General features: G+C 44.7%; 1 protein-coding gene across 6 annotated transcripts in view; it reads right to left on the bottom strand.

Moving 5' to 3' along the window:
• PTPRM (protein tyrosine phosphatase receptor type M) overlaps positions 1-14182 on the bottom strand; it is a 640041-nt gene that overhangs the window by 34797 nt on the left and 591062 nt on the right. For all 6 annotated transcript variants that reach the window (XM_043443664.1, XM_043443666.1, XM_043443661.1 and 3 more), the window contains one exon: positions 9670-9767. In XM_043443664.1, the coding sequence (XP_043299599.1) occupies positions 9670-9767 (98 nt within the window). The remainder of the gene's footprint in view (positions 1-9669; positions 9768-14182) is intronic.

Below are 14182 nucleotides of genomic sequence, written 5' to 3'. Positions count from 1 at the left end.
CAACGGGGCATGGTTGCCGGCTTTAAAATTCACAAACGTGAAACAGTACAGGAAGCAGAATAACTCCTGGATTTCTAACTGCCTGCACAAAGGGTCATTTTTAGCCAGCAGCCCAAATGATCCCATGTACAACAAAGTCAGAGAACCCCGGACACTCGGGCTGTAGCTCCCAGGCTGGCCACACATTACTGTGACCTTCAGTGTGTCTTTGGAAGAGGGCATGGCAACCCAGTCCAGTATTCTTGCTTGGGGAATACCATGGACAGAGGAGCCTGGCGGGGTTGCAAAGAGCTGGGCATGACTGAGCATGCTTGCATGCACGCAGGAATTAGCAAAGGGTCCTGTGACGTGCGGGTGGGGAGAGCTTCACACCCAGTGGAGCCGAGAGGAGCCACAGTTTTCAAACACTCCTCTTCCAGAGTATCACGACTGTCAGACCCAGCTCTTCCTGCTTGGACTCTGCTTTGAGACCCTGGGTTCTCACGACCATGGCCTCACCAGTGGCCAGCTCGAGGGGAGAGCCAGCAGGGGCCAGGGCCGGCCGAATTGCCCCCAACCCCGCTTCCTTCTCGCCCTGGCTCATGTCCTGAAAGGAGGAAATGAGAGGCTGGCTCAAGGACTGAGAGGCACTTGCTCCAGTGATGAGTGGATGGTGGCTGGGAGAGGCTGCAGACAGGTCTCAAGAGCAGGGCTCTTTGGAGGAGAAGCTCACGGTCAATTATGCTGTCTTCAGTCTCTCCAGGCCCGGCTTCAGGGACAGATACTGAATAGGCAGCCCTGAAATGACTTTAGCTGCCTGGCCTCTTGGGGTGGGAGGGGATAGGAGGGGAAGGGGCAGGAAGAAGAGACACATCCAATGGCAGCATCCTCCATTCATATCCCTGATCACAAGTGGCTCCGTTTTGTGGATGCTCCCGTATCACCAGCTCTTTGGGCGGCAGGATGGAGGCTGGGGCAGACCGTGAAGGTCTGTTTCTGTGCTCCGTGCCGGGCCAAGGACTCATTTTGCTAAGAAGCCTGTGATCATGGAGGATGAAGTCAGCCCTTCACTGTGGCCACCACTGCCCCATCAAACAGACACAACCATCGAGGAGGCGGCAGGCAGCAAAAAGACAAAGGCGCTGGTACAAGTTTTGATCCATCAAGGGGTTTTCAGCAGACTCTTTCTAAAAAGACATCCAGAGAGAGAGTGACCACGTTCTATTAACAGCTGTGTCAGGGGCCGGCTGAGCGTGGCTTTGCTGGGGACGCTGTTGACAAGAGTTGGGACGTTGCAGGGAAGCACAGTGACTGAAGAGCCCTGGTTAAGAGCCGCCTGCCAGCGAAGCTTCCAAAAGAAACAGGTCTATAGTGTGCAGGATTTTTTGTCTTCAACAGAGATCTCACAGCAATGAGAACATTCACTCAGTTAAATACCCAGATTTCTTTGGCCCCTGTGTGATGAAGTCAGATGGAGGTGCATTGGCCTTTTACTTGCCGACTTGTGGTGGTGCTGCAGCCGGTGATGTGAACCCCTGAGCCTCAGTTTCCTCATGCACAAAGTGGGACTATAGCATTGCTCTTAGGGAGACTGTGAAGAGTAAGTGAGACAGTCTGTATAAAGCAGTACCTGGCCTGTCCTAGGTCCCAGCTCCTCCCTCCGACACCTGCCACGTTTGGCCCTGCCTTCTCCTTTGGGCAGCACATCTGAAGCCTGCTCTAACCGCTGGAGGTCTGGATGGTGTGAATTTGGGGGAATCACTTCATGGCACCAGCAAGTCCCTCTTCAGGCTCCTGCTTCAACCTCCTTCTTCAGGGCTTCTGATTTTCTATCTGGTCTTCCACTGCTGCTGCTACTGCTGCTAAGTCACTTCAGTCGTGTCCGACTCTGTGCGACCCCATAGACGGCAGCCCACCAGGCTCCCCCGTCCCTGGGATTCTCCAGGCAAGAACACTGGAGTGGGTTGCCATCTTCCATTAGCATCTCTTAATTAATGGATATACAATACTTAGAATATGCATAAGGTCACATCCATATCTGTAATATTTCTTTTCATCTGCTGTAAAGAAACACGTGGCCCGATGCCTCCTGTGGAATTCTAAGCGTCATCTTGCAGACCTCCTTGGTAAAATGTCCTGTTCCTTTTCTTTCCTACCTAACTACATGACAAACCATAAGCACTTTGAAGAAACACATATACCCAGGCTGCTTGTTCCTCACCTTGTTCAACAGATTGGCCGTGACTTTTAGCTATTCCTGAAATTTAAATCATCCTGCCAAAGGACGGAGACTTGCCACCACTGAGGACAATGATGAGTGTGTGTCCCTCTCTTGGTGCCTCCATTTTTCAGTTGTAAAATGGGGATGGTGCAGACTTTCTCTGTTTTTCTAGTTTCATCTTAAAGTCACAGAGGAAGGCAAGGCTTGAGTCAGTTACATTAATATGACGGCTGATGGTGGATCAAAATACAGAGGAATACTTACTGAATTAGTATAAGGTCATCCAAGGTCAAGGCTATCTTTACTCAGGTCACAAAATGTCAACTTAAATACCCAATTCATTAAAAAAAAGATCGATAAAAGGCAATCGTGAGAGTTCGAGACAGAAAAATTTCAGTAATGCCTACAAAAATAATCTGTCTCTTCCCTTTCACATGTGAATTGGATGTCTTGGAACAGCTTAAGAGATTCTGTAAAAAAATTATTATTTTGTATTGCTATATATTACCTATTTTTTTTTTTCTACTATTAAACTATTTCCACATGTTATTAAGGGGAAAATCTTTCCTCTCTCTTACTTCTTCCATTGATCCTGGATCTGGTGGTTCTTGTAGAAAAGCAAGTGTTCTTTGTATTAAGGCTCCAGGTGCACTTGGAACCTTAATACATCTTCCTTGTAGGTGAAGAAGTCAAAGTGTTAGTCGTTCAGGCATGTCCGACCTTTGTGACTCCATGGATTATAGTCCGGCAGGCTCCTCTGTCTATGGGATTCTCCAGGCAAGAATACTGGAGTGGGTAGCCATTCCCTTCTCCAGGGGATCTTCCCAACCCAGGGATCAAACCTGGGTCTTCTGCATTGGTAGGCAGATTCTTTACCATCTGAGCCACCAGGGAAGGCCATCTTGTATGTGAATTAGAGCTTATTCTGACATCCAGTGTTCATCTTTAACTTTTTCTTTTGTCACTCTTTTAGTGACAAACGTGAAAGGAATTACAAGTCAATCTCTTTGGGAAGATGATAATCTTTAACGCATCCATCGGTTCCCTGGCATCCCTTATATATTGATGAGGGTGAGCATTTCTGGTTCCTGCTTCTCATGGCTCCAAGACTGTTTACCACCTGTTATCAGAAATATTCAGGGAAGCTTAACAATCATCTTCCTACATGACTCCGAGATCTCATTTGGATTTTTAATAAACAGTTACATCCTAATGAAGTCTTCATCAAACTGACTAAATATGTTTAGAAATCATTAGCTTAAATTACCAGTGCAAAAAAGAACCTCCTTTGGGAGAGCCCCAGACTGGGTTCCCAGACTTTTGGCAGATGAATTAGTACAACAACACAGCGGAGTCGGTGGGAGTTCCCGGGAACCAGGCGTTGGATAAAGGGCTCAGGGTCCCTCCAGTGGGTTCATTAAAGAGGGAAAACAACCACAACACATCCGACGCAATTTACATGCCAGGTGTGCGGCTGTCGGCAGGTGCCAAGGAAACTGACGAGGGTCCCTTCCCACAACACGCGGGCTGTGGGGGATGCACAGGGGCGGCCAGGAAGCCTTAGATGATGACGGGTTCTGGCAGGTGTATGGGGGGAGCCCTGCAGGAGGGAAGTGTGGCTTCTGAGTCCTTTGCACAGGTGCCGGGACCGGAGGCCTCCCAGAGGCTCCAACAGGGGCAATTACAGCGGCCTAATGCAGGGCGCTCCAGGGCAGAGATCCGGGGAAAGCTGCTGGGCTCTGACTTAATGAATCAAGTCTGTGTAAACAAACAGCGTCAGCCTGGCTCATGCCTGATTCATGAAGCACCCGCTGTGTGCAGTCAACACGGTAAGCAGCTAGTTGCTGCCCTTAAAAACCATGTCATTTTCATTTCTTCAGTGGTTTGTCGTCGCTGTTTCCAAGCGTGGAAGATGGGCATGTCGTCTCTTGACAAACATGCTAGGTGAACAATGGGAAATGGCCTGGAATTAGGTCTGACCTTTTCCCGGAGGGCATGTGACCTCTTGTCAACACCCCCAGATTGCACCAGACGTTTCAAGGACAGACGCCATGAAGCACATCACAAATGAATTCAGGCCAGTCCATGGGGCTGACGGTGGCAGGGGAGGACTCTTAGAGCTTACCACATCCCTGTAAACCGGGTGAGGATCTGGAAGGATTTTTTTTTTTTTAAATACGCTTACCAAAATATATATATATAAATAAGCTTACCAGACTAAAATTACCAGTTTCTATGAGGCTGTGGGCTTCCATTTAAGGTTGAACTTGAACCCTGGCCCCTGTTCTCCCCTTCAGCTGCACACTATTAGCTGAAGTGTCCATGGCTATTTGTCAGCAAGAATTGTTTCCATCAAAAATATCATCAGGGGCCACCTTATATGGGATGGGTCCTGATGGAAGGAACAGAGACCACCTATTTATTCCAAGGCAGGTAACTCAGAGTGAAGCCTGCATCCCAGTAAAAGGTGTCATGTCCAACAGACATTGGGCTCTAGTGTCTGAGGCTTTTTCACTGGAATAATTTCATAGCATGGTCTTCCTTTGACCTGTTAGCCAAACACCATGCTGTCCCGAGTTTTCCTTAAAGAAAGAGGGTTTATCATATGAAAACAGCTCATGTCTAGTCATTGGGTCCTGAGACAGCACATTTTGAAATTTCAATTAAGCAAAAAATACGCGTATGCCTTTATTTAAAAAAAAAAAATCCAGTAGTAGTTGTTATTTTTAATAATTACCTACTTTTCAAAGTAATTTATCTTGGGATTACTTTAAGTGAAGTGAAGCTCAGTTGTGTCCGACTCTTTGTGACCCCATGGACTGTAGCCTACCACGCTCCTCCGTCCATGGGATTTTCCAGGCAAGAATACTGGAGTGGGTTGCCATTTCCTTCTCTGGAGGATTTGAAGTGAGCTCCGATGCAAATACGTTGTTGTTCAGTTGCTAAGTCGTGTCCAACTCTTTGCGACCCCAGGGACCGCAGCACGACAGGCTTCCCTGTCCTTCACTAGCTCCTGGAGTTTACTCAAACTCATGTCCACTGAGTCAGTGATGCCATCCAAACATCTCATCCTCTGTCGCCCCCTTCTCCTGCCTTCAGTCTTTCCCAGCATCAAGGACTTTGCCAATGAGTCGGCTCCTCACATTAGGTGGCCAAAGTATTGGAGCTTCAGTTTCACCATCAGTCCTTCCAGGGATGTTGAATATTCAGGGTTGATTTCCTTTAGGATTGATTGGTTTGATCTTCTTGCAGTCCAAGGGACCCTCAAAAGTCTTCTCCAACGCCACAGTTCAAAAGCATCAATTCTTTGGCACTCGGCCTTCTTTATGGTCCAACTCTCACATCTACACATGACTACTGGAAAAACCATAGCTTTGACTATACGTAAAATCTGGTAAATAACTCAAGGAATATTGTTATTGGGAAAGCAAAGCAGTGTGAGGCAGTCTCCATGTCTCTTCCTCCTCAACACACGAGGCAGTCAACACTGTGTGTGAGATGAGTGAGGACTCAGAATCAATCATACATTTCAGGGGAAGAAACAGGTAAAACATTGAGCTTGGCTGTTTCACAGTGAACCTAGTGGATACTAACTGCTCTAAGTGGGGCAAATTCTCCTTTGTTCACTTTGCTGGGCATTTCCTGAGCTCCAGGAGGGAGAGACCACACAAATTTATAATGCTGTCTCCTCCCTGAAAGGAGTTTGCTTTTATGGCAGAGTTGAAAAAATTTTTTTCAGTAGTCATTACTCCTTTTATAGCAAAGTATTGATTTGGGGGTGAAAAGGTAATTTATTAAAGTATTTATTTGTTTGCTTATTTGGTTGCATGTAGGATCTTTAGTTGGGGCACACAGGATCTAGTTTCCTGACCAGGGATCAAACTTGGGGCCCTACATTGGGAGTACGGTCTTAGCCACTGGACCACCAGGGAAGTCCCAAGAAAGGTAATTCATAAATGCCACTATAGGTCTCAGTTGTGCTGGAGAAAAGGTAAGGGTTACTTTAATGCTGATGTTTAGGAAGTCCTCAGAATGGGGCGGGAACTTCTCTAACCACCAGCCACGTAGAGACTCATTTAATCTTTACAAGATCCCTATAAAGCAGGTGCCATGATATCTACACTGCCCAGGTGAGGGGCTGGTGGTGGGGGGTTCAGCAACCCCTTCTAGGCTAGTCACACAAGGAGCTCCCCTGATCCCCCCAGGCCAGCTTCCTTGCTCTCAACATCTCCCAGGAGACAGGGAATCCAAAGGCGTAAATGGCTTTTACACTGTTGGCAGTAAACCTGTGCTTTTTCAGTTTTTATACTTTATCTAATAGTCCCATAGCTTCTCCCCTCTTGTCTCGTCACTTTACCAATATCCTTTACAGAAACTTTTACATTTTAATGGTCAATTTTCCCTGTCCTTTTCTTAATGTGTTGAGCTTTTGGCCTCTTCGAAACACTCCTAAAACAAAGGACATAAATGTGCCCTCCGTATTTGCTTCTAAAAGTTTTAAAGCATTAAAACATTTAAAGCATTAAAACTTTTGGTTTTATTTAGTATTCAATTTGGGGCTTTTCTTTTAGTCCACATGAATGACCAAACGTGCCAGTTCAATTGATGGAAAAGCTCATGTTTTTCCCACTAATTACACATTTTCCTACAAATGCCTTCATCAACATCTGGGCTCTCAGTTTTTGATCTGTTGATGTATTTATTTCTTCCTGATTTGCAGTGTCTATCATTTTCCCTTTTGGTATGTTCGTGTCTGGTTTTGATATCAAGGTTATATTAGCCTCTTAAAATAAAATGGGGAAATAGTCTTTTTCTCTTCTCAGAATAAATTTTTATAAGATTTGAGTTACCCATTCCTTGAGTATTTAGCAGAATATATCTACAATACAATTGGGAGTAACACTTTCCATGGGTCACTTTTAAACTATAATTCACTTTTTAAATAATTTTTGTTTCTTCAGAATTTCTATTTCTTTTTGAGACAGTTTTGGAAAATCAAATTTGTTAAGAAAATTGTTGATTTTATCTAAATTTTCACATTTATTGTTATTCCTATTATCTGTTATGTTAAAAATGTATCATATTCCCACTATTTGTTATTTCTGATTTCTTTTCTTCTGATTGCCAGATGGTTGTCAATTTCATCAGTCCTTCCACAAAAGCTTTTTGATCACGGTGATTTTTATTATTGTTTCTTTGATTTTTATTTAATAACTTTCTGGTCTGTTGTTACTATTTTCTTGTTTTAGTTTACCCTGTTCCTCATTTATCTTCTTGAATTAGATGCTTAATTAATCTTCTAATAACAACCTTGAAAAACATATATATATACTTTGGGTACCATTTGCTCGGCATCCTACACATTTACTACATGATGCTTCATGATTCACAGTTCTAAGTATTTTCTGAGTGATATGAGGGCGTTGTGCTTTGACCATGAATTAGTGGAAGCTTTTTCTCACCAGAGCCTAGTGAGGACCCATCTGCCGCTGTCATTTCTCTGTTCTGGTGCCCGGCTGGCTTCCCTCTCCTTTGCCCCTCCCTCATTTCCCCCTTGGCCCTTTATCAGAGCATCTACCCTTTGTGAGTTTAGGTTTCATGTGGCCATCTCAGTTCAGATTCTTAGCACTGTACGTGTCCAAGGCATTACCTCCTGTTCTTGGTGGGCTTTAGAACTCAAGATCCAAGCTCGTGAGACTAAAGCCCTACCCCATTTGTCAGGACCCATGGGCACCATCATGTCAGCCTCTAGTGGGAGCCTGTTGCCCCCTTCCCTTTCTCTGGTCTCTAGTCCTTGCTTCTTCTCTGTTCTCTAGTAGTTTACTTTCTTAAGAGCTAAGTTAAACATTTTTAACATTTATGTTTACATATACATTTATATTTTATATTAAATACATTAAAACTCATTTACATTTATCTACAATTTCAGGATGTTTGTAAAAGGAGGATTTCCAGGTTCTTTGGCTTGCCATCTTTGCTAGAATTTTAACTACCTCCCACTTTTTAAGTCTCTCTTCTTCCTGGTTTGTGCTTCCTGAGACCTTCTGAAAATCCATTTGTAAGAACAGCTTTATTGAAGAAGTGTAACTGATGTACTGAGTTGGCCCAAAAGTTCATTCGGGTTTCCGTAGGGTATTAAGGAAAAGCTCGAATGAACTTTTGGGCCAACCCAATACAGAGAACTTCAGGTGCACAACTGGACGGCTTCTGACATAGTGAATGCCCTTGGTACTAGCACTACAACCAAGGTCGGGGCAATATCCACCACCTCCCGTGGTTTCTTACATGCCCTTGGGCTTTGTGCATGTGTGTGTGTGTGTGTGTGTGTGTGTATATTAAGAGCACTTGACAGGAGGTCTACCCTCCTAACAAATTAAGTGGGTGACGCTGTATTGTTGACTACAAGCTAGTTTTGTACAGCAGATATCTAGAACTTGTGCCTCTGGTGTAACTGAGACCTCAACACCCACTGAACATCAACCCCAGCTTCCCCTCCCCCAAGTCCTGGCGCCCACTCCTGTACTTTCTACTTCTGTGACTTGACTCTTCTCCATCATTCGCTCCTATGGGTGGAATTGTCCAGAGCCTGCCCTGTTTAAGTGGCTTACTTCACCTGACCTGACATCCTTCAGATGCAACCGAGTTGTCAATGGCAGGATTTCTTCTTTAAGGCTGACAGAGAATCTTAAGAAACAACCCCTCTATCACTTCTGCCCCTAATATTTCAGTTGGAGGCTAATCTCTAGGCACAGAGAAAATCTCACAATGGCAATGTCTCTAAGAAGTGACGGGTCCTCCAGCAGAACCATGGAAATGGCCTCACTATTCAACAGAGCAGCTGCCTCCTATATGTCTTCTTACTTTCAAATTCCCCTTTAGGAATAATCCTGTTGCATCCTATGACTGAGATCTTAACTACTGAAGAATTTCCTGGTTAAATAAAAATAGCTCATCCACAGTTAATACAGATGAAGTAACCTAAGACCTTGGGGCAGCGTGTGGTCCCCACTTCACAGGTCAGGAGAGGGAGGAAAGGGAAGATCTAAGCGAGAGGAGATGCTGGAATTCTAAGCCTGGGATTGACTCCAGGGCTGCGGGCTGTTCTCAGGGAGGATTTTCCTCCAGGTGGGGAATGCAGGCCTGCCTCCTGGGGGCTCCCTTTGTGCTCTGACACCCAAGCAGCAGCACGCGTGCTTCACTGTGTTTTTGTGTTGTTGTGTGCTCAATATATCCGGGTAACAACTGCTTTTAAATCCTGAGTGCCTTTCCTGTCTGTTGCTATCGCAACAAGTGAAAGCAATTCAGGCTATGTTTACCAATAATTTATAAGCAAGGGCAGCAAGCCAGAGGAGGAGCCTAGTGGTTAGAATTTTCAGAAGGACACACTGCATCCAGGGCTGGCTCCTGCCCTCCTTCACACAGGTGTCTAAGGAAGGAACAGACATCTGGGAGGCAGAGAGGCCACTTACCCGCCCCACTTCCACCAGGTTGGTCACCATGACGATGCTCGCCGTGTTCTCGTGCCACACCATCCTCCAGAAATCAGAGATCGTCTCCTGCATCGGCCCTGCAGCAAAACACAGCAGAGACTTGTGTTGTCTTTGGGAGCTTGCACCTGCGGCACTTCCGGGGCTCACAAAGAAATCTCTGGACAGCTGCAGGCAGTCCCCTCATCCCTCTAGGTGGACAGAGCTCTCCCTACTAGTGTAGATGTGGTGGCGGGAGGCACTCTTCCTATAATAGCACCCTTAGAAACACTGAATTTTTCACTCATGGTTTAATTTTCTCATGTCATCCAATGCATCTGTATTTGAGCCCTTTTTGCCCTTCTTAAATGACTGCTGTGAAAGAAAGTTATTTCTTCATCATTTAGCTATTTATTTCTATAATACTCGAGAGTGAGATTTTTTTAAAAAAGGGGTACCATCACTCTTCCTGCTAACAACTGGCGAGATCCAGGGAAGCAGTCTATAGAATGAAATGAGCCTCTATAGGAAAGATGGCCTTTTCTGGTTTCTAGTATTTTTCTTAATCTGTGCTGTCAAATTAATCCTTTCTAGAATTTTCGCCTAACACCTTCCAGTGAGTTTGGAGTTTCGAGCACTTGTATTTCCTGTCACTGACCATGATCTGCTTTCCTAGTTCCTGGGATCTGAGCATTAAGGAGCTCTTTTTGTGGACTGGAAAAAAAGAGGGAAAATCTGTGTTACAAAATTCCAGTGCTATAGACACTGTAAAGGCATAGAAAGCTGGAATTTAAACTTTATTTAAATGCAGATTTTTAAAAAAAGACCCAAACTCTATGTTCAGACATGTTTGAGGGTCTCCATGTAATAGCATAAGTCTTTTTTGGATAAATCTTCATGGTTCCTACTTATTTCAGTAATACATAATTAAAAATCTAAGGTTAACTAGCATATTAACCTTTTCTACTAAAATTATGAAGGACTTATCTCTGACCACTCCCAATTTACATGCAATTTTTCTATAGTGTTTATCACTTTTTGAAGCCCACCATGGATGCTATTTTAATACAATGTTTATATTTTCACATTTGTCAACTTTGCTCCCTTTCAAACAATTTTAGAACTTTTATCTAGCTCATCTTTTAATTTTTCACAATCACAAAATACATTCTTCAGGAATTTCTTAAGGTTCTGCTGGTGGCAAGCTCTCAGAATTATTTGCCGAAAACATATTTAGACAGTTTTGTTGGGTGTGTATTTCTAGAGTGACGTTTACGCTGTGGCTTCCATTTTAACAGCATTAAATCTTTATATGACCAGTAGACATGTGGGGAAAAGAGAGGAAAACGCTTTCAAGGGTGGACGGGCTGGACAGATGTGCTGTTGGATCTGGACGTGGTAGATTCCAGGGTCTGGAGTGTGAATATGTGAGTTTAGGACCTGCCTCTGGCTTTGAACCGAGTGTGTGATGTGGGGCAAGTTTCTTAGTCATGAAAAAAGACAAACAACCCAATTTACCAATGAAAATGGGCAGTGCACTTGAACGGACATTTCTCTAATGCCTATCATCATTAGTCATTAGGAAAATGCAAACCACAGCCACAGTAAGATACCATCTCATACCCACTGGGATGGTTATAATTAGAGAAAAAAGCCAGAAAATAACACTGCGACCTTAGTATCTGCATCTCTCTTTATCTACATACTGATTTCAGGAACGTGGCTGAGGCTTATTTTGAGACTCTGTGGAATGAGCGCTGACTCAGGCATTTTATACACAGTCACGTGTCAGAACAAAAACCAGGTGCAAGAAAAAACCCCAAAACAACAACAACCCAAGGTGCATTTACATTAAAATAGTATGAGGAATGGAGAGGATAAGTTGGAGGTATATTTAAAGCAATTTGGGCTGTAAGTTGATCAATTTTTAAGCCAGATGATGGCTACATGAAGATTCATTGTACAATTCTGTCTATTTTTGTACATACTTGAAGTTTTCTATGTCAAGATTTAAAAAAAAAATCTCACCAAGAGATATACTATCACTGACTGTACAATCTGGTCAGTAAAAACAGAGATATTTCTCCACAAATTATTTTGCAGAAATCAGTAGGTTGAGCCATAGGTTAGGAAGAAGAACTTCTAATCTTCGTTTGCCTTACACAACAAACATTAAGGAAATTAAAGCTTCTAAAGCCCAAGGCCATAAAACAGCTGAAGATGCAAAAAACAACAACAGAAAAGTTAACAAGGAAACAAAAAAAGGGTGCATTTAAAGCTATTTATTGATGGTCACTTGCTGGCGGAGCAAAAGGGGCACTCCTGGCCCCTTCAGGCACCGCCCGTTCCTCCTGACCAAGTATCAGTCTCTTCCTGTACCTTTTCTTCTTCCTCACTGTCAAGCTTCCCTCCCTTTTCTCTGAATACAAATGTCTACTGTTCTTCCTGCTGCTGTGACCACTCTTCCCCTCCTCATGAGACCCCCCACCTCCTGAGCCTCTGCGCCGAGTCCCTTCATGGGACCTTGAGCGCTGCCCCCCACGAAGCTTTGCCTGCCACTTGCCTCGTCCCTTGGCGCGTGCGTGCCATTCTCCTGATGGACGGGCTGAAGATTTCAGTGACTTCAGTCAAGGTTACCGGGGACACCAGTAAACATCAGATCTCATCAATCACTACGCTTCCAGCTCACGGGAAGAGAGGTGTCTCCATTGTGTACTTAACGGCTTGTTACTTATTCACAAGGAAAAAATAACCCAAGTCCATCTCTGTGCAGACACACAGTCTCTCCAGTGCGACCCTGAAACAAAGGGGTGACACCCACCAGACACACAGGCCTGTGCCACCTGCTCTGAAACTTCCAGAACCAGTTCTGACGACAATGGCTACCGTGGATGCATCTGGTGCCCCAGCATTGCAGATGCAAGTGCTTTCAGAAAGAAATCTTCCTCTCCCCTCAGTGCCCAACAGAGACATTCAAGGCTGGGCAAGCTCCCAGGTGCAACTCACTGGCCCTTTCCTGACTCTAGAGCCCCTGTGATGATTTATCTCAAGTTCTTCTGGGAGGAGGGAATGTGGCTGTCACGTTTATTGCTCTTTCCTTAGGGTCCATGGAGTACCCAGTACAGAGAATGGGCTCATAAATTAGTGAATGAATGAGTACTTTTGTATGCATTGCTATAAACCATATTATTTACTATTAAAGTGCTATATTAAGAGTGTGGACTCTTTGCCACGCCATGGACTGTAACCTGCCAGGCTCCTCTGTCCACAGAATTCTCCAGGCAAGAATACTGGCGTGGGTAGCCATTCCCTTCTCCAGCGAATCTTCCTCACCCAGGAATCCAACCTGGGTCTCTTGCATTGCAGGTGGATTCTTTACCGTCTGAACCACCAGGGAAGCCTCATATAAATATTAAGTACTATTAAAAGATAATACTTGTAGGAGTCTCTTTCTTGACATGTCTTGGAGATTACCTGTAGAAGCTTGAAAGAACATTTGCCTCTACTTCTTCCTGATTTATTATAAAGGGCGGCATCTTTTGCAAGGGCTTCTTCAGAGTGAGCGTGAGGGTCCCCTGGCCTCCAGAATGCTGCCTGGCAGTGCTGCAGAAACTGGTTCCAACTACTGAGCAGGTTGCTCCTTGGAGTCCCCCTGCTCCCAACGCTTTCGGTCCAATCTCAACCCAATCCATCACTGGGAGCCAGAGTGCAATTCTGGCTTCCACCAACAGTTCTCAACTCAGGCTGCATATTATAATCACTGTGCAGCTTTACAAAATTCTGATAACCTAACCCAAGAGTCTCTGGGTTTATTGGCCTGGGAGGGGGTTGGTCTTGTGGCGAAGAACCACAGAGATTCAGCATCCAGGCATTTGGCTACGCCTCTGACCTAACTAACACCTAATCTATCAGGTGGTCTTGTTCAGAGATGAAACACCCAAGATCTGTGGCTTTTTAATCTACTGAATAGTCTAACTTGCAATATAAGCTCTTTGAATCAAGAAGTCCCAATTCTTTTTGATTTAGAAGGAACTTGACTCATGAGAGGGGGCTTTTCTGGTGGTTCAGACAGTAAAGAATTCACCTGCAATGCAGGAGACCTGGGTTTGATCCCTGGGTCGGGAAGATTCCCTGGAGAAAGGAATGGCAACCTACTCCAGTATTCTTGACTGGAGAATTCTATGAACGGGGGAGCCTGGAAGGCTACGATCCATGGGGTTGCAAAGAGTCAGACATGACTGAGTGACTAACGCTTTCACTTTCACTCATAAGATATCATCTGGGAACATGGCTGTACCATTTCACTGAGGGGCAAAGCGGTAGTCAAGGTGACACAGGTTTTTTATAATGTTTACTTAACTACTTTCGGGGTATCTTTAAAACAAAGAGCGTGATCCATGGAGCGGTCATTGGTGACTGCTCTCGGGGTGGACAAACAGCTAAACTCCTACGACAAGGAATCCAAAACAGTAGGCAAAGGATGCTGTAAACCCTGTCCCTCCGGCATCAACAGCTG

The sequence above is a fragment of the Cervus canadensis genome, chromosome 23 (genome assembly GCF_019320065.1).
Source record: "Cervus canadensis isolate Bull #8, Minnesota chromosome 23, ASM1932006v1, whole genome shotgun sequence".
Lineage (NCBI taxonomy): Eukaryota > Metazoa > Chordata > Mammalia > Artiodactyla > Cervidae > Cervus > Cervus canadensis.
The sequence above is the reverse complement of the archived record's forward strand: the minus strand, read 5'-3'. Positions and strand labels throughout refer to the sequence as shown.